Source organism: Plectropomus leopardus, chromosome 1, assembly GCF_026936395.1.
Source record: "Plectropomus leopardus strain MGB_pleo_1.0 chromosome 1, ASM2693639v1, whole genome shotgun sequence".
Taxonomy (NCBI): domain Eukaryota; kingdom Metazoa; phylum Chordata; class Actinopteri; order Perciformes; family Serranidae; genus Plectropomus; species Plectropomus leopardus.
The window spans coordinates 13,379,840-13,400,442 of NC_142176.1; the positions used below are offsets into that span (position 1 = coordinate 13,379,840).

The 20,603-nt window shown below is 40.7% G+C and overlaps 2 protein-coding genes and 1 long non-coding RNA gene across 12 annotated transcripts in view; 2 read left to right on the plus strand and 1 right to left on the minus strand.

Annotated features, from left to right (window-relative positions):
* The window catches only part of scml2 (Scm polycomb group protein like 2), a 29,054-nt gene extending 26,565 nt beyond the window's left edge, over positions 1-2,489 (plus strand). For all 4 annotated transcript variants that reach the window (XM_042492433.2, XM_088075863.1, XM_042492444.2 and 1 more), the window contains one exon: positions 449-2,489. In XM_042492433.2, the coding sequence (XP_042348367.1) occupies positions 449-574 (126 nt within the window). In that variant the 3' untranslated portion in view covers positions 575-2,489. The remainder of the gene's footprint in view (positions 1-448) is intronic.
* A 720-nt stretch (positions 2,490-3,209) lies between these two features.
* Positions 3,210-20,603, plus strand: part of LOC148190377 (uncharacterized) — a 42,874-nt gene continuing 25,480 nt past the window's right edge. The window contains exon 1 of the long non-coding RNA XR_015776266.1: positions 3,210-3,976. This is a non-coding gene — a long non-coding RNA (uncharacterized LOC148190377). The remainder of the gene's footprint in view (positions 3,977-20,603) is intronic.
* nhsb (Nance-Horan syndrome b (congenital cataracts and dental anomalies)) overlaps positions 5,395-20,603 on the minus strand; it is a 62,604-nt gene continuing 47,395 nt past the window's right edge. For 2 of the 7 annotated variants that reach the window (XM_088075866.1, XM_088075886.1), the window contains exons 2-13: positions 19,555-19,707; positions 19,307-19,443; positions 18,895-18,942; positions 17,476-17,520; positions 17,298-17,342; positions 16,596-16,658; positions 16,128-16,320; positions 15,800-15,931; positions 15,128-15,280; positions 10,685-13,849; positions 10,401-10,542; positions 5,395-9,729 (exon numbers count right to left, since the gene is read on the minus strand). In XM_088075866.1, the coding sequence (XP_087931992.1) occupies positions 9,102-9,729; positions 10,401-10,542; positions 10,685-13,849; positions 15,128-15,280; positions 15,800-15,931; positions 16,128-16,320; positions 16,596-16,658; positions 17,298-17,342; positions 17,476-17,520; positions 18,895-18,942; positions 19,307-19,443; positions 19,555-19,707 (4,904 nt within the window). In that variant the 3' untranslated portion in view covers positions 5,395-9,101. The remainder of the gene's footprint in view (positions 9,730-10,400; positions 10,543-10,684; positions 13,850-15,127; positions 15,281-15,799; positions 15,932-16,127; positions 16,321-16,595; positions 16,659-17,297; positions 17,343-17,475; positions 17,521-18,894; positions 18,943-19,306; positions 19,444-19,554; positions 19,708-20,603) is intronic. The other 5 variants (XM_088075878.1, XM_088075870.1, XM_088075873.1 and 2 more) reach the window with 5 other exon arrangements.

A 20,603-nucleotide genomic window follows, 5' to 3' on the forward strand; every position in this document is an offset into this window, starting at 1 on the left:
TGCCGCGTCGATGTGGACACGTGCTGCTTACGGTCTGGCACCTGGTCTCTACCTTTTTATAAAGCCCCGACCTCACCTGAGTGCTGTGGGTGTACAGGCCCATAAATACCCCAAACACAGACAATAAAAGGAAATTAAAAAAAAAAAACAAGCAAAAGGGTAGAGTCTCTGCAGAAAAATACCCTTTGTTCACACAAATATATATTTTTGTTTTTTTTGGGAAAATACTTCATAGTATGTCTTTGACCAACAGTCTACAGTGGTTTTCAGTCACTGTTCTGTATCACGCTGTCACTTTGTAAAATAAACTCTCCCTGAGCTTTTAATTTCTATGCTCTGGAGAATATCAGACCGGAATTTCCGCGTGTCGACGCCCTAATCAAGTCATCGTCATTCTGATCGAATTGTTCTGAGAGGAAGTGTTTGTAACGTGCTCCTCTCTCTGCAGGAGATTGATGGCAAAGCTCTGATGCTGCTGCGTAGTGATGTCATTATGAAATACATGGGACTGAAGCTGGGCCCGGCGCTCAAACTCTGTCATCACATCGAGAAGCTGAAACAGACCAAACAGTAGAGGATGAAGACACTCTCTGAATATCGTTCTACAGGGATGAGGTGCAGTGTAAATCCACCTGAACGGGGTCGTAGCTACCACTGAGGACACTGAGGTCAGGTCCTCCGTATTTATTTATTTTTTGGGAATCTGGGGTTTTAGCAACTCACAGGGAGTCAACATATACAAACTTCCACATAATTTCAGTATTTTAAGAATCAAGTTGTTTAAATTTTTACTCTTTTTGAACAGCAAATAAATAGCCTACATTGAATTTTATTCTTGTAAGATTTAGAAAAAGCATCAAGACCATCTGGGAAATAGAAACAACAGAAAGTATCGTAAAGCAGTTGAATAATATTTTGAGGTCTTCTTACTGGTTTTTGGTGAGTTTTGAGGTTTTGTGGTGTGCCCCAGGGGACTTATGACCTCAGTATTTTTAAAACCTTGGCTACGGCCCTGATCTGAAGACATTTATTTTTTAATATACAGACCACACTTAACTTTAACAGTAAAACAGATCCGAAGTTAATGAATCCATCATTTGCATAAGAGTAATTAGTATCAGATATCTGAGCACAGGCATATGTTGTGTTCATTTTCCTGTCTTTCTTTTCCTTATTATGAACAACTGGAGGCCATCATTTATCAAACTTTTAATTAACCAGACACATGCTGTAGGCTTTGCAGCTTTATTTCTTCAGATAGCAGGCTGCTTAAGTATTTTTTCCTCTGTCAGAATTTCTCTCCAAAAGTTAAGGAAGTTAGTTCAGGTACTGGCAGTGAGCTCCTCACTGCATCATTTCTAACAATGCAATAAAAGTTTCTGAAGGACTGTGTTACAGGCTGTCAAATTTTAGTTTATGCAAGTTGATGAATGTATGAAGTCATGAGCGTTATTACTAACAGGTACTAAACAGGAGTGCCACAGTGACGTGAATGAGAAGTGTTTAAGGATTTCATTTCACAAAGTTGGAGAATTTGTATTGTTCCTTGAAGTCAATCATTACGTGGATGATTCAAACACTTAAGTATTTTTTCTGACAAATATCAACTTAACAACAACTCAAAGGATGGATATCTTACTTTGGAGGAAAACCTTAAAGATGGGTTACTGAAGAGTTATTTATGTTTTATTTGTGTCTGTTTCGTGTGCTGGAAGATATTCAAGCTGAAGAGAATCAACTTGAGCACGGACATTGCTCAGACAGTCACACACACGAGATATACACATAAAATGACTGGTATACTGTAAGTATTGACATTGAAAATAAAGACAAGGTCAGTAGCTGTTTAGTTGAGTGTTGTACAGAACATTAAAGTGCTCCTGAGAGAGTACACAATGGGGAAGCTGTTTTGTATAAAGTTGAACCAAAAGGTTGTCTTTTGATATGATTTTGTACTGTAACAAAGTGTATCAACCTGTATCAAGCGTAAGTGTAATCATTTTTTTTTCTGCCTGGAATAGTTTATGTGTGCACCATCAAATAACTACCTACAGGATGATGCTGTGTCTGACTAATTATTCACACGTCTTAGAGTATTTATCTGTTTTTTCAATGGCAGAAATACTCATTTTCTGAACATTTCAGAACCATTTTCAAACCAAATCATGTGTGTTGTAGTTGCATTTCACACTGTTGCTCTCCTGTAGTGGTAACAAGTTGAACTTGAAACCGTCTCGCTTTAATGTGAAACTCAGGTTTTAGTAGGGAGTTCTTTTGTAGAAGATGTTTTACATCATTAGCATGTTGTGCTCATTAGGCTACTACGACATAGAGGGACTGCACAATAACCAACTATGTACATTTTTTATGCCTTGTCATCTATCGCTCTGTGTATGTATACAACTTTTTACTGTTTGTTCAACAAAGAAATGTTTGTTGAATATGTTTGATATGCATTCACACAATTAAACATTTGTTTACATAATCAAGGTGTTTGAGACTTGAGCACAAGGTTGCCATGGTAGCCTCTGGCACAGTTTTTGCCCACTTACTTTGGACCCCTGGAAACAAAGGAATGTCCATCCATCATCATTAGTTGCATTTGTTTATGAGTTATGACCAAATCACCCAAAGAGGATTTTATAACTGGTTTTATGTTTAGAAGTCAGAATAGGAAAAAAATCAGGAATTCATAGAAAAAAGGCAAAGTTTAGTAGGAAGTAATGTAGCATAAAGGCATTTTTCTGCCCTGTCTTGTTAATCATCTCAAAACACACTTTTTCATGTTACTCCTCAGAGGGTCCTGACCCCAAGTTATGAGCTCCTGGCTGAGTGAGACAAATATATTCCCATACTAAAAACATAATTGGAAGACAAGAAGAGGAAAAATAAAGAATGAGTAAAATAAATGAACACATAAATAGGGAAAAAGAGCACTGGCAGAGGTTCGCGTCCTTTTAATTTTGTTCAGCTCTGTTTGTGTGAATGGGTGAATGTGTGTGTGTGTGTGTGTGTGTGTGTGTCTGGAGGGTATGGGGGTTGAAGGGGTCAAAGGATCATGGATGTCTTACTTAGTGAAAGTGACAGTCCAATAGGGATCATTGTTGAAAAGATCAGCCAGTTCAAATAGCTCTACAGCAGCACTCAGAATAAACAGGCTGATTATGACTCATCTTGCAGATTCTTCAGGAATGGTAAATGTCCCATATATATACTCTTTGTCCTGGGGCACATTTCTGGTTGTGAAGCGAGCTAGTGCCACCACATTACCCCACCAGATGCTTACAATTATTTGTCTGATAAACAACAGTAAATAAATAGTCTGTTTAGGAAACCAGCCTCCTGCCAGGGGCTCTATTTAATCTAGAATTTAATCTTTAATCTAGAACTGAATCAGAACTGAGTTTAATGTTTATTTTTCTAAAGTAATGCAATCATTCCAATATCAAACACTATTGCATATCACCAGTGTTGGGAAGGTTACTTTTGAAATATAAGAGATTGCAGATTACTAGTTGTCCTGTTAAAATTTTAAAAAAATGTAATTACTTTTCTAACAAATGTTTCAAACAGCGCAATGAAGCTGAAAAGACCTAAAAACAGTGCATGAATGTTGCACTCAAATTTGTCTCAAGGGCTTTGCTCAGCACATGCCAAAAAATAAAAAATAAAATAAAATAAAAAATAATAAAATTATTTACACATTTTCAAATGAACTGTAACAGATTACAATTACATTTATTTTGTAATTTAATCACTGTAACTAACAACATGTAACCAGTCACTCCAGCACTGTTACTGAGTTAATAATGTCAGCCTGCATGTTGAGGCAACAGGAACTTTAGTCATGACTGAACTGACGGTCGGGTCCCTTGTAGAGACGCACCTGACTGATGAGGCTGCAGTGAATTCCGGCGTGTTCACGTAAATAAACGGAGAGTGAAGAGGTTTCAGAGACATCTGTCCTCATCCCCGAGTAAGTCAAACTTACACACAGCAGACCTCTTGAACATGGACACTAGTTAGTTAGTTAGTTAGTTAGTTAGCATTAGTCTGCTCATCGGTCTTTTGGAGACTGTTTACGGCTGACAGACCTTGAAAACACCCACTGTGTAACATTATCATAGCCGATTTAGAAGCAATCAAAAGTTTGTTAACTTCGTTATTTCTTAGACAAATGTTATTTTGCAAATTAAAAGCAAGACAAAACAGGAGTGATAATCTTAGGTCATTGTCGTCCTGCGGGGAGGGGTTGCTAAAGGTAGCATCAGCTCAGGTGTCATCAAATAGTGTGAAACTTTAGAGCAAACTATAGAAATATAATAATATGTTATAAAGCTGTAAAACGATTACCTGGAAAATGCAAGTCACTTGCAAGACTTGTATGGTGTCTGATAAGCATTAAAAGGATGTTTCATTTCGACTTTTTCTGCACAGTTGACACACAGACCAAGGCCTTATAATGCACAGCCAAAGTAAGCAGTGATGGAGAAAGTATTTAGTGTCTTTACTCAAGTAAAAGCACTTATATCACACTGTGAAAATACTATGTTGCTAGTAAAAGTCCTGCATTGAAAATATAACTCAAGTAGATGTATGTCATTAGTCCTATGATCAGGAAAATACATTTAAGCATTACAAGTAAAAAATGCTCAATGTAGTTTAAAAAAAAAAGAAAGTAAAATTGAAAACAGCCAAATAAAAGAAAAATGCAGCATGTCCTTATAATAAATGTTTTTGCATTGAAATCACTAAAAAAAATCACTTAAATGTTATCAAAAATAGTTGCGAGTTAACTTTTGAATCAATAATCATTTCAGCTACGCTTGTATATTTTCATATGGATTGTGTGCAAAAATCTCAATCTGTAAAATAACCAGTAACTGAAGTTATCAAATAATTGTAGTGGTGTAAAAAAAGTGTGAAGTAGAAAGAGCATGAGATTAAAAATACTTATGTAAGATCTCAAATTTGCACCTAAGTACATTACTTGGTTACTTCCCACCAGATATTTGAGACGTGAGATTATGTAAAGCCTGCTGTTATATATTTTCAGATTTCACCACCTCAATAGTTTTCATCTAAATGTTGCTGCTCTCTCATTTTAAGATTTTAGAGTCAAGTAGTCTAAGTCTCAGCTCCCTCTTCAGTCTAACTCAACTCGGTGAATGTTTTTCTGTCTGCAGTATCTGTCAGTTCAACCAGAATGAACCTGAGTTGGACGCTGTTAAATCCTTTGTAGATATAATCAAAAAAGTAGCTTCAGCTCAAGGAGAAATACAGGTGAGATTGAAACTGGACAACATTGAAACACCGCCATCTCGTGGAGAGATCCTCTCAGTGCACTTTGTTCTGATGGGGAGAAAATGAAGCTTCACACAAAAGGCCTTCCGTTTCAACGCAATCACATTTATTGGCTTTTTTTCTATGCACAGTTACTAAGCAGCCTGATGAGCTGTTAAAATGAATTAGATATAGAATAATAATAATGGAATTTTCACAATGTTTTCACCCCCCCACCCCGAAAAAAATAAATACAAGACTGAAGGTGTTGCACAGCTCCAAAATATACAAAGGCTTGGAAATAATCATGTAAACTTTGAAAAAAAAAACTTTTTTCTTTTTATCATTTTATTGATTTATTTTACAAAAGAAAGAATTTGAAACATTTTTTTCTTTAAAAACGTATTTACAGGTTTATACAAAAATACAAAAGTGATTCAAATCTGTTAAGTCCTAGCTAGTTTTAAACATGGAGCCTCTTTAAATAGATAGTTACACTGTGTCTTCAATGTATTTTTTCAGTTCTCTGTCACATATTTTAAAGTCTGTTTAGTGTCATTCCATACTGTACACCTTAGACAAAAATTATCCAGTGGTTTTCGTCACACTTCCCTTTAAAATTGCGTGCAGACATTTGAAAACAAGTTGGGACCAAGAATCTATACAAGTTAGAGATTCTTGTTTTGTTCCCAAGCTTTTGAGGACTGAGGTTTGAGACGGCTAAATGAATGTTAATGAGAGTCTGCATGGCAACCTCACAGCTTGCCTTTCCAACCAAATTGTGTCCGTCAATCATCTATCCACTGCTTTTACAAATAAAGGAAACAGTCTTAAAATACATCTATAGCATCAATGCCAGGTGCAGTACAGAAAAATCACACTAAACAAATAGTCAAATACTTTTGAAGAATTTTAAAATTTAACATAGCATTTCACAGTCACGTTGCATTTTTATGTAATACTGTATCAGCCTCACTGATTTGTTTATTTTGAGTCTGTAATGTTTTGTGTGAAAAATGCAGCTGTGAGTCAAAAGTGAAGACAATGACTTTCCGATCATATCAAACTTATTTTTTGATCAATGAATGGATACTTTTTTCTCCATTTATATTTATATTTTTGACAAATTTCTACATTTTTATCCAAAGCGGCTTGTCCAAAATCAGCAGTTTCTCCTGGAAAATATTTCTCTCACTCCCAACTTCCGCAGCTCCAGCAAGACTAGGACCCAGCACCAAAAGTTTTCAGATTCTCCATCCCGACAGATTCTATATCATTTTCTTTACAGTCTCTTATACGTATGATTGTCCAGTGAGTAGATATACAGTACAAGATAAACCCCTGTTTGTGATCACAACTATACAGAACAGAATTAGCCAGACAGTTTTGTACATCTATAGAACACACTATTGAACTCGAACATTTGAACGGAAAATACAAAATATTTTTTCTCGTGGTATGGAGACATCCCTCAGATAAAAATAATGATATGGTGGTGTCCTTTTTCTTTTCCTCTTCTTTTTTTTCTTTAGTTATTGCATGCGATAGAAAACACAACAAATAAAACAATGAACAGGAACAAGTGCGCTTCAGCAATACGGGTATGATGGATGTAAAATTGTAGTAGTCATTTCACAGCTTTTTACCCTCTCCATCTTACACAGTGTCAGTTCTGCAGTTCAGATTCGCTGAGTATCAAACAGTTGTGGTTTTGTCATCTATCTATCTATCTATCTAGTTATCTATCTATCTGTCTATCTATCTATCTATCTATCTATCTATCTATCTATCTGTAGCATTTACAATAAAACAGTAATATGCTTGCTGAGGTATTCACAGAATACAGTGAATGGTTTCTACTGAAGTACGGTCTCTGAATGTAAGAAGTATATGTGTTGTGTTTGCTGTGATAGGCAGGTGAGAGTTCAAACTTTCCACTGATGGTGGTTTGTGATACACTGGATGCGCTGCACGTGTAACATTTGTTGGAAGAATGAGAATATACTCTGATCCCAGTTTTGGGTAGAAAAGGCTGCAGCGATGCAATGGACGCTGACTTTAAAATCGTGGTGGTATGTAGTCCTTTCCTCCTCTTGCCTCCTCTCTTTCAGATTTTGTGATATGAAGTGTGGAGGGTAAGACAAAACGGTGTACACCAGCTACTTGGTTGAGCTTTCACCTGTCTAATGCTACTGGGTCAGTGCAAATGAAGGAGAGGCAACAAGGAGAGGAGAACAGTATTGTTACGATTCATGTGTGATGTTGTCAGTGAGACCTGTTCTTCTATGCTACACTCAGGTTTGATTCCCTATAAAATTTCTGCTTGTTGTTTTATATAGATATGACTTTTTATATTCAGTACAAATATACATATGCAATTTCATTATAAGATATATTTTTCTTTTCAAGGAATATTCTTGAAGAGTCATGAAGTGCAAAAGCGAGGTTGGTTCTCGGAAAAGCTTTCCAAATTAAACCTCTAGTCAAACCGATTGAGGACCATCTAAAGCATTTTCACCGTCTGCACTCAATGGTATCTTTAAAACTGCTTTAAAATGCACCTTTTCCACTTCAAGTCAGCACAGCAAGACTGACCAGCAGCTGGAAAAGCTTTAATCAGTCTAAACATACTAGATTTCAAGGTTGGGTTTAAGTACATATGTGATTGAATTCTGGTGGAACATGGAGCAGGTCCATGTGTATGTGCAGGGACTTGTAAAAGCCCTGCTAACACCCACCTCTAGTAGAGAAAGGCCACTGTGCGATTGTCCAAAATTAGCCTCTATCTTTGACCCCATGGGCCCCATCTAGGCGTGAGCCCTTGCTCCTTCTTGTTAGACACTCAAATCCAAGACAAATCAATTGAGATCACTGGCAATGTAATACAAATGTCACTAAAACCTTTCACAGTGAAAGATTAATCATTCTTATAATACAAAGGAACCACAAAAATGTCGACAGAAACCAGGATCCAGGGGATGTTTCCATATAGGGTCATGCAACATGGTGAAACTTTATCATCATGTTCTGAGGCGCAGTTTTACAAAAATACATGCATCATGTTATCTTTTTGGATATAATTAATGTGAAGAAATATATGATTGGCTCTGTGTGATATACTCTCTATGCCAGGTCTGCAGATGGAAATATATTAGATACGTTGTTGCTGTGTTGTTAGTAACTTCCACAAGGAACAACCCTTGCTTGTTGGCAGGAATATTGAGGATGGACTCTGAAAAGTCTGGCCAATGCTTTGGGCACCAAAAGTTGAAAGAATATTAAATTTCATAAGAATTTTAAATTTTAATAAGAAAGCAGTTCCTCAGCGACACACACGCACCCACGCCATTCAAAACACAAGAAGTAGAAACATCAGTGGGTGTTGCATGTGCTCGTTCATGCACACGCACGTCCGTACTCCACAAAATTTCTTTTCTTATCATAATTAAACATTTGGAACTGTTTTTTTTTTCTTTTAATTTTTTTTTTAAAAAGACAGTTCAATCAAAATAGGTCTTAAGTCTGGCTCTTTTAACTATGAGGAAGCTATTATTTTGATGAATACAGTATTTAGGTATATCCTCAATGTTTTCATAATCATACCTTCATGATTCAGTATCTCACAACACTGTCTGACACCCTTAGTTAGAATAGTAGATCCAAAGCTGGGTGCAATTTAGCAACAGTCAGATTTTGCGTGTTGGAAAAATTACACTGTTGGCCTTGATGAGACACCTATCCAAGATTAGAAAAGTAGAAGGGGCTATTTTAAACGTAGGACACAGCTAAGATTAGAGGACATCTCTCATCAGGTGGTTTTAGGATGATCTGTCATCATGGGGGCTCCCATCTGAGTTCTCTGTCTCCCCTTCGGAAATGGCTTGCATGGGGGCTGTGTAGAGGCGGCTGCGTGTACTGTACCGACTGCTGTTGGCTACAGGGGGGATCCGAGAACGTCCCTGTCGAGATGCAGCTGACATAGGCAGGGTTTTGGGTGTGAAACTCTCAGAGTTGGCTCTTGGGAAAAGGCCTGGTATCTGGATTGGGTCCAAGCTAGAGATGTGGGCCTCTTGGAGTGTAGAGGGTAGCTCCTCAGCTGGTCTAATGGCCCCTTCCTGAAGGGGGTCCCCTGGGGTTTTAGGGGTGATAGGGCTCTTCAGAATCTCTGTAGCTGACATGCGGTAGCTGGAATCAGACCTGCTACCTTTCTTCAGCAGCAGGAGTTTAAACTCCTCATTTGACGTGCTGGATTTCTTGGCGCTGCGGTAGATTGGCACAGGGGCTCGTTGCGACCCTGCAGCAGTGGCTAAGGTGGCTGGCATGTTGAGAGGAGGGGCTGGTGGGATAATGGCGGTGGCAACAGGGGTTACTGGTGCTGCAGGGCAGAGACGAGACTTTGCATTTAATTCTCCCGAATCTTTACGGCCCAGGACCTTTCTCTTGGATCTGAAGAAGGAAATCACAGGACAATCCTAATTAAGATTTAGACAGTGAACATTTATGGGGAGAGACAAAATAACATGAACACATACAACAGACTTTGAAGTCGCTGGATCACCAATAACATCTGACAAATACATTTGTTACTGCAGTGAGAATATCTGGTCCACCTTAACAGTGCACTTTAAAGGAGTCTGTTTAGTTTCTAATGTGAGGCTAACTTGGCTTTTAACTATGGGTCTATCCTCCATCACTGTAATTAGCAGGCGGTAAGAATGACACAGGAGCTTGGCATAAGTCTTTAGCGTTTATTCACTGACAAATAGCCCAAACAGTTTGTTTTTTTTAACTTTTAATTAAATAGCGCTGTTGTTTACTTCATACTATCTGCTGCAGTCGCTGCAGCCACACTGTCACAGGCAGACACATGTTCTATCTCTTTCTTTCTCGTCCACACACCCACTGTACACACATATGGTGCTGACATGGGGCACTTAATTCTGCATAATAATTCAGTCTGGTAGGTACCAGTGGTATAGGTTTCAGTACCCAACCCTAGATGTGAGGCAACAAAACAGTTGGCCTTAGTCGCCACTATATCTGTGATGTCAGCCTGGTGTGTCTGGGACTTTAAAAGGCAGCCAAATGGATCGAACACCATGCAAAATTCACAGCACCTGTGTATCATGGCAAACAGGTCCTCGGTTGTCCGGGTCTTGTTTGGTGATGTGATAATAATGTCTTCATCCACTTTGGTGTCATCCATCAGAGGGGAGAGCGAATTATCACTAGGAGTTGAATCTGTAGCACAAGACAAACCTATCACATGTCATCTGGTTGTCTGGTCATTTAGTATACACTTGGTGAAAAAAAAATCCTTTAAACCTTGGCATGCAGCATGTTTCTGCTTTCTTTAATCTTTACAATCAAGCACTACCTCTGCCAGAAGGATTTATCTTACCTTTACTGAAGTAATCCTCAGTGTCAGGAGTAGTGGAGTCATCTTTGCTCTCCTGTGGCTGCTGCTGATGGGCACTTCTGGTAGCACCTGATGTCACTTCCTCCTCTTCCTCCTGCTCTTCATGTCCTCCTCTCCTTGCATCGCTGATTAGGTAAGGATGCGATGTCTCCATTGTGGTACCAGGCACTTTGACTGGACTAGCCCAGGGCCCTGAGTCTGAGTGGGATACCCCGGCAAATTCATATGCTGGGGGTGGAGGGTGGTCCGATCGCATGCCTCCTCTAGAACATGCAGCTCTCGGTGGCTCTTTCACTTGCTCTTCCTCTTCCTCCTCCTCGTCTTCATCATCATCATCATCCTGGGAGAACGAGCGCTCCCCCAAAACCCTAAACTCAGGGTGTGCATGAGCTGAGTGTGTGAGCCCTCTGAACTCTGTGTGTGAGTGGATATGCGTGTGTAAATCCACAGGCGAAGGGTGGGGAGCACGTGGCACGGGCCGATGCAGGGGTGAGCTATCGTCAGAGAGTTCAGATGATGGGTCCATCCGAGTTCTGAAGGCGGTCATAGCCCAGAAGGTTCCAGGCCCATAGCGGTCCTGTCTGAGTAGCAGGCTTTCATAGGATGGAGGCCCATCAGGGTGTCGGCCAGGGGGAGGTGGTTGCGAGTGTTCTGGGGAGGAGGTGTGGTCATGACACGGGGGTCTGGGAGGTGGTCTGCGAGGAGGGAGAGGCCTTGTGTTAATAGGTGGTGGAGCCAGAGTAGAACCACTAGGAGGACATTTGGGTCTTGTAACAGTTTCTGCTCCGCTTGTGGTTTCATGGTCTGCTGTGGTAGCACTATCTGTAGATTGACTAATAGAATGGAGCTGCACTGAACGAAGAGCAGATGGAGTTATCGCCAACAGATTGGAGCTGGGGATTGTTAGAGCAGAGTGTGAACTTGGCGGTGGGTTGATATTTGATGCTTCAGGAGCCAACAACTTTTGTCCCGTTGCTAAAACATTTGCAACTCGGTGTTTGCTGTGGTGGAGGGTGTGCATGTGGTGTGTTCGATGGGATAGTGTGTGTCTGACATAGCCACCATGAAGAACATTGAGATCGAGTTGAGAGGGTGGAGGTGGGAAGTCTGGGTCTCTCTTATAGCCAGAAGAAATGGAAGCTCCATCTCTGGGGAAGTGCTGCAGGGAAGAGAGAGAAGACTTCCTCTCGGGCACTTTGGGCTTTCTCTTGCCAGTTGAGGGAGATAGTGGTCCTGGGAAGAACGCTGCCGAAGATGAGGGCAAGGTTGATGTTGGTGTCTCTGATTGGCTGGAATAGCCACTCGATGGTGAGGCAAGGCCAGCCAGCTTCTCAGGTGACCCAAGTTTGAAGTCTCCTGGTGGGAGAGGTGGACTAGTTGCCCTGGTCTCTGAAGCCTGGGTGGGGGCCTGGGTTTGGTTTTCTGTGGATGAGGAAGAGCTGTCTGGTGACTTGATACACTCCATGACGGTAGTGCCTGTGGCTGTGCTTGAGTTGGACATGGACGTGTACTCACCATTGTTGGACTTCAGCTCAGTGTTGTGAAGCCACAGGTCTGCATAGTCAGATTGCACAGCACCGTCATCCTTAAATGAGTGTGTATCTGCAGAGCTGAAGGACATGGGCTCTACTATGTCCACACTTTCACCTAGTCCCCTTCCCCAAGTTCCCAAAGGCTCTGCCACTAGACAGGATGTCTGTAATGGTTCTGGAGCACCTCCAAGCTCTAGCTCCAGCTCCAGCTTCATATCTGTGGAAGACAAGGTAAGCTCTTGTTCACTAACTGTCTTTGGTTGATCCTGATCTGCCTGCGTGTCCGTTCCAACATCAACACCGGTACAGGTGTCCTTCAGTGAGGAGGTCCGTTTGGGTGGTGGAGGTTTGACTTTTGGTTTCCTCAGGGGACGACAGGTCCTCCCCAGGGTCATTGTACCTGCCCTGAAGTCAGCTGAGGGCTGGGGGTAATGCCCATGGGATAGTGGTGCTGCCACAGTGTTGGATTGGCCACAGTCAGGCCCTGGGTCTGCATAGTTATACATGTATCCTCTGTAATTCTGATTACACTCCCCAAAATGCACAGAAGAGGAGTAGAAACCCTCTGTATCAGATGGGTAGTGAGAGCCAGACTCTTTTTCAGTGCTGCTGGTTTTGTCACTGAAACAGGTTTGTAGACCTTGTTTGGAGCTATACTCCTGGCTCCGGCTCAGATTTTGGGTTTGGTCAGGGTCTTGGTCTGGATCAGTCTGGTCTTGGTCTGGAGGGTATGTCCACTCCCCCTCACTGGCTGTACTGACCCCTGCATCGTCCAGCTGGTCAGTGGCTGAGGATGTGAATGAGCTTGACCTGTGGCCCTGGCCCTGGGGTCTGAGGTCTGAGTGGTATGACGGATCCAGGGAGAATCCCTCATCAATGGCATTGGGCACAGTGTTGAGTGACAGCTCTGAGTCGCAGTGGGATGAGCCTGTCAGTGGTGGAGAGGAAGGTGGGGGGATTGTTTCAGATGTCTGAGAGGGGCAGGTGGAGCTGGAACCACTCCAGTTCCCACTTGACGACTGGTGGTCCTCCTTGTGGTCTACATGGCTGCCTAGGACTCCTGTTGTCGAAACCGAGTGTATAGGGCTGCTGAATGTATCTGAACTTGATGAGATCTCGCAGCTGCCCATATCAGCTTTGCGGGGCAAGCGAGAACGGCCCCTCTCCATCCAGCTGTGCTCTGGGCTTCCTCCCCCTCCACCCCCTCTGTCTCTCTCTCCAGAACGCTGCAACCTTTTTAGGCTTCCAAGTTGCAGTGGCTCAGGAGCTGCCTGGTCATCAGTGCTCTCCTCTTCATCCTTCATCATCATCATCTTCATTCTTGGACTAGGGCCAGGTGGAATAAAGTCCTCTGCTTCGTATGGTGACATATCCTCATCTTCGTCGTCATCATCATAATTGTCATCGTCATCTTCATCACTGTCCATTAGACGTCCACCCTCTCGAGGCAAGCTACGAGAGCGCAGGCGTCCACCGTGGGCTGCAGAGCTTGTATATGTGGAGTCTGACTGGTCACCCAGGGAAGAAATGTTGCCTGTTGAATGGGAGAGAGAGGCAGGGATTCCCTGATGGCCACGTTGGGCTCTGATGCGCCTTCTGGAGGGAGCTGCTGTACCTGAAAAGGGAAAGATAGAAGAGAGAGAGAGAAGGGGACACAGGGAGACATCTCTTAATGTCTTGGATTTCAACTATATGGACCAAAGCAGCCATATATAGGTAATTTGTATTCCAGTTTGGTGGATCTAATTTGAAGATGAGGGTAAGGCAAGGTACGGTAAAGTAAAACTTCAAAGTCCCCGAAGTGCAATTTGAATTACAGTAGTCATAAGTAGAGCAAAACACAAAGTAACCATAGTCACACACTGTCAGGAGTAATCTATGGACATTAAGGGTCCATGCTTTTTAAGGTAAGCAATAATAGATGGGACAAAGGATGATCTGTAACGCTTCGTGCTGCATTTAGGGAGGCTAAAACTCCCCCCCTGATGGAAGCATCTTAAGTTCAACATGGAGGGGATGTTGAGTCTGAGACAATCGACTGAGCTTTACCGGTGACCCTTTCTTTGTACAGATGCTGGACGTTATTAAACATAACACCAGTAATCTTGCAGCACAACTTGACCAGTTGTTCCAACTTGTACACTGGTTTGATGGTATCGGCAGCCTTTATATGGTTGTCCTGTTCAAACTTAGCTATGATAGCTGTCTAAACTAAGCTGTCATTACAACCATAACTGCAAAATCAAACATTTTATAATTTCATTTAAAGCAGGAATGACTTTAAGTCAGATAAAACTGCATTTGGAGAGTGTCTAGCTTCAGTATCATGACGAGTGAAACAGGATAAGTAGATGGAATATAACGTAGGGAGGAATCATTTAGCAGGGCGTTATAACAGTAAGGCCCCAATGGAGTAACACAATGGGATGGTAGTCTAGTATTCAGCAGGGAGAGAGAGACAAAGTCTTATGTGCCATGTGATGTTAGTTGCTAAAGCAGTCCATTGTAAAATGCTTTGCGCATAATCTGGAGCTGACACAGATACCACTTTCTTCAAAGTGAACAAATTCTAGCCAGCAGGCTTGTAACCATGATATTTTGGGGAAACTAAGGCACATCAACATAGCATGCTGTTGCTAGCTAGCTAACTTAATCTTAGCTCTGTGCAGCTAAAAGTTGCTGACTGATTGATGGGGGGGGGGTCATGATATTATCAGTTCAAAGTGGTTGGTGCTAGCTTATCTAAGCACATGTCAGATTTTGTTTTACAGGAAGAAAATGTGATTTGATTTTTGAGTTTCATCTCAACATTGGCAAACTTCTTGCCCTAATCCATAGCACAAATAGAGAGCCAGAATAAAGAACCAAATATACTTGTTCTTTGCAAACTTACATGCTATAAGGAAATCATCTGTCTGGCAGCCAGAGTCACGAGTGTGATGGAGGCGACCACTGATTAAGAGGTCTTCCTGACAGAGAGAGAGTTGGTGCGGGTTGGCATGGACAATCACTGTGCGCTCTCTTGCTACAGGTGATTCATCTGAGTCTGAATGCAAAGAGACAAAGCATGCTGAGTGTTACTCCTACTGATAATGGTGACATTTTACATACTAGCTTTTTTGCTGAGAATTGGGACCTCCCGTAATCATGATCAGATTGTAAACAAATCCACAGCTAAGTCTTTTTATTCAAAGCATATTGTCTGGATGTAAAAACAAAGGTGAAAGCATCTGAAATGTAAATGACAATTGTCCATTGCATTATGAAACTGCATGCATGTTTAACTACAGGTAAATAGGCCAAAGATGAACCAGGAAGTAGCTCACAAGTAGCTTTGGGTAACATTTTTTAATGGACTGCCTAGTATTTTTGTTTGCATGTGATTGTTGCTGCTCATTTAGCTTGCCTTCATAAACTTGTGGCTGCATTAGCAAGGTCACTTCATTCCCAGATCTCAGCAATTAAGTTGGAAAAATATCAATAAAACCAATAGCAATTTGCCAAACTTACAAGATTAAGACCCAAACAGAATGCAAAATTTTGCAAGGTGTGCTCTATAACATACCCATGTCCTGTTGTACTCTTTTGGGTATTCCTGTGATAGTCTTCCTCCTCCTCAGCTTCCTTCTCCTCTGAAGAACCGACTGGGAATGGACTAGAGAGCAACGAGCACTTGCTTCCCTGTCAAACCCAACTCCTGCAATAATAACACAGAGGCCATAAGCAATTTAAAAAGCTAAAATTTAATATATTTTATCAGATTCCTGGTTTCCATGCAGGCAGTCTGGGTTTGATCCCTGATTGGGAACAGTGGCTGTTTGGTCACATTCTTGATTTGATCCTCACTACGGCCAACCTTTCTTTATTTTCCTATTTTTTTTGCTTTGTCTTACCTGTGACGTTAATGGGGATGATGCAGGAGGAGATGGAATGGGAATCGGCAGTTGACTTCTGATCTGTTGGCGGGAGGTTTTCCTTGGACCAGTTCGTCTGTTTATCCTGGGTTGAGGGGACACTGGGGGCTGAGGACTTGGCTCTGTGGCCTCCTACAACCTCGCCACCCTCGCCTTCCCCTGTCGAGGTAGCCTGGAGGGACAGCAGCGACAATATATACACATGGAAGTAGTTGATACAGTCCTACAGTTTTATTACACAAGTTACTTAGTTGGACAGACTAAAATAAAACATTTACCATTGTGCTGTGTTGCATAAAATAGCCACTATTTACAATTTCTCTAACATCAGAAGTTATGTAATGGCAAAAACAATACCAAAGGTACTGCAGATTAAAGGTATCAAAAAGTGAACAAAAGTTGATGAGAGGATAAACAGAAAATTAAAGCAACACAAACATCTGATACCTTTCTATTCCATGGAATAAAGATGCAACCTTCAATGGGGTGAAGTGAGTAAAAGCACTCAAACTATAAACACAAAATAAAGACAGACAAAGGAAAAACAAAAGAACAATTGACATGCCAATCCAGAAATGAAATAAAATGTTCAAGTAAAGTTCAAAGGTGAAGAATAAATGAGACAGACAATGCATTGTTTTAGTTTTTCAGTTTCTGCTGACACCTCTTCTAATGTACAATGAGCAAGCGAACTCTGGCAGATGGAGTGCAAAAAAAGTGTCCAGATTATAGACTACGAGTGACAACAACAATCAGGGAGCCTAAATGGCCCTTTGTGGGCCTAAGCAACAGCTGAAAATAGATTGGAGATGTGCAAAACTTCACCAAAATAGAGTCAGGGAGAGCGTTTTTTCAAACAAGCAACACAGTGTTTAGCTTGTTTGCTGATGCACAGAGCAGGTTAGGACATCGTCATTTTGAAACTCTAAAACAGTTTGATGTTTGCTCGCTTGCTCTGTCATATCCCATCTAGTTAGAAAGCAGTGCAGTAGTTTAAAAAAAATCTTTGCTATGTTAAAATCTCATTTACCCTACAGTATGACTACATGAAGGAAAACCTGAGTTAAACTTAAAGGCAGTAGAAGTCTGGTATAGTTTATAGTTCTTCTGGTATAGTTGATAGTTCGCTATTCAAACATTTTTTTTTACCTTTCTTTGGATCGTCTGAACATCTGCTTCTCTCCCTGACCTCTCCTGTGGCAGAGAAAAAAAACACACAACCAAAGTATTATTGCTGAGTGTGCAGATAAAGTTGGTGATGTGAAAGTTGTTGACATTAGCAGTGATTTTTAAAACTTTCTGACCATGTGTCAGTGAATTTTCTTACTTTTCGCTGTATGGTCTGGATCTCTGTTTCTTTCACGGTCCTCTCCTTCAAGAGTTACATAAAGATAGAAAAAAACTTAAAGTTAGTGTGATTAAAAAATACACAAAACAGAATGTACCTGTAATGTACACAAATATATGGTAAAACGTACCAATATAATCACATAATAAAAGAGAAATCCAATGTACAGTCTTAGAAATAAAGGTGCTAACCAGTACTGACCAATAGTTGGCTTTTGTTGCTTTGAACTTTAATGTCAGTATGTTTGGGCCTGACAGGTGAGCCTAAAGAGCCAGGGCTGATGTGGTCCAGTGTGACCCAGAACTATTATGGTTCACAATAACATTTTTAAGGGGGTTTAGATTTTGTGAAATCTCTACCACTACAGCCTTCACTATTTCAGTGGGTCAGTATGGTTGTGAGTTGAAATTTGATTCCTAATTATAGGCAAATACAAAAAGCCAAGTATCAGGTATATGCAAAATTAAAGAATTTCGGCAGACCATGTTAATATTCTATTGCATGAAATCACGGTAACAATATCAACTATGGCAGAACACATGTAAAATGATTTCATTAACGCTTAAAGTCCTGCTCAACTGTTTAGCAGAACAAGTATTAATTCACTATATCAGAAGTCTTTGAATCCTGGAGGATTTCGTTCAAAAATATGGGAAAAGGGCAAGGAACAACTTGGAAAGAAATTGCAAGAAATTGATAGATTAAATAAAATATTTTTAGAGAACAATGTCTAGGGAAAAAAAGAAAAAATACAGAAAAATGTATTTATAATTGTCAATATATCAAATTATGTATTATTATATTTGAAGCACTTTTTCAGGTCATTTCCTTATTTGTTCCCTTTTATTTTAAACTTATTTTCTGGTAATTTTATTGTATGTTTTACAAATTCCTTGCTAATTTTTGGGTCATATTTTTTTGTTGCTCTTTGCCTTCTTCCCATGTTTTTTTTTTGAAGAAATCATTCCAATTTGCTAAGGTTTCAAGGGGTTAAGGGTATTCCAGGGCCATCTACATTCAAAAATATCAATTAAAAGGTACATATTTGAATATTTGAGGGTGAGAATCTTTTAACTGCTACACTTTCAAACTTTTCCCTAATAAAACATTTTTTTGCATGCTGTTTGCATGTGTCTTACAAAGAACCCCTGAAGAACCTTTTCTTAAAAAAAGTTTTTCAGAAGCAAGTGGTTCTGGGTAGAACCTCAGCCCTTCAGGAAGAACCCTTCTGAAACCCCTGTTTCTAAGATAGTGGTGCTTCAGTGTTACATTGAACCCCAGACACACAGCAGTGACTGTACACACAGGTGCACATAACACAAATCTCAATATAACACAGCAGGCGTTTACATTTTTGACATTAAAAGACACAAACACACAGACAAACTTCTGTTTTACCTTCCTGGGTTGATAGTCTAACTCTCGCTCCCTCTCTGCTCTCTCTTGCTGCATGGTAACATCAGAATGAGATATTTTGTCAGTTTATTGTAACACATAATAATTAAGAAACAAAGGTGTCAGTAAGCACAAAAATATGAATAAGAAAAATGGAAAATGTGTTTGGCTTAATGTCCTCACTATCCAAAGCCTCACTCGACATGTACGCAGCAGACTGTCCAGTTGTTCAATGCTTAACTTTTTTAACGTGTTTGGGATTTGGGCTGCTGAGACTCTTTGTGTGCACATAATCTCAGAATTTATTGGTGAACTGCTTGATATGGAGTACAGTCACATAATATAGTTCCTGCAATTCAAAGGATAACTGCTCCCTTATTGGTTGATTGGGAGATACACTATGTGTCATCCTTACCGCTCTTGCCAGGCGACTCCTCTGTTGCCGGCGGATGCTGTGTGGTGAGGGGAAGGTGGGCATAGGGGGCGCCACTGAGATAGAGATGGTCACCCTGTTTCTCTCCCGACTCGTGGAGCGATGGTGCTGTTGCTCGTCTGTGAAACACACACACACACACACACACACACACACACACACGAAAACTTACAATCTGTGTAATTTGGACACAACATAATGCAGCAGTGCACACCGCAGGCCTCGCTCACCTCGGTGCAGGGCTCTGAGACTGAGCTGAGCGCTTCTGTGCAGCTCCTCCAGACATGGTGGTCGGGTACAGGGATGAAACACGTTGTGTTGCTGGTGCCATGGAGCCTGATAGTGAAGCGACAGCTTGCTCTCTATATCCAGGTTTGACACAGCTAAGACAAGAGAGAAGAGAGACAGAACATCTTAAAGGGAAAATCTGTAATGACTGAGAAAAAAAAATCACAGCTGGTGTGCAAAGATGGTTTCTGTCATTTAAAGTAGTTCTTATCACCCTGATGCTTGTTTAGTGTTCATTTTTACGATAACTTTGGTTTTAAGTACTTAGTTAATGCAATTAAAAAGGCGATTCGATGTCGTGATTGACAGCTGTGTGTGCCAATTGGTTTGCTTGCAATCAGAAGTGCTGCTTGCCATGGATCAGACGGCAGGAAACGTAGATTTCAGAGATTGCTACTGCACAGACTCTCCAAAGTACATCACCAGCGCAAGATGTCAGTGGCTGTATTTTTGTTTAGTGGGAGAGAGAGACGCGTTGTACATCTTTTTATAAAGTCATAGGTTGTGTAATTTTATCCAATCAAAGGGACATATCTTTTAACCTCGTAGACCCATGGCCATATGACCAAGTAGCAGACTCTTTGTGCACTCTTTGCATCCTGTTACCTTAATGTCAACAAGTACAGAGCCAACAGCTGACTACAATTGTCAACTAAAACATTGCAGACCGCCCAAGAAACCATGTCACTTAGTTTGTAGTATTTTCACAAAATACATTTATACAGGAATATGCAGAATATGATTATATTATCAAATAAACTATTAAAGGTCAGATGGGGAAAATATTCAAATATAGTGTACACTTAGTTATGGAAATATAATACTAAATATGTTATTGTTGCTTTCAGACATGGTGCTTAAAAAAGGACATTTGTATGTTAATATCATGCCTGTTCCAAAAGCAGCTGCAGAAACTGCAACAAGCTGAAATCCAGGTTGGGCTTTAGAGGCCTCACTCTAAAACCAGTCAGCACATGAGACAAAACAAAGC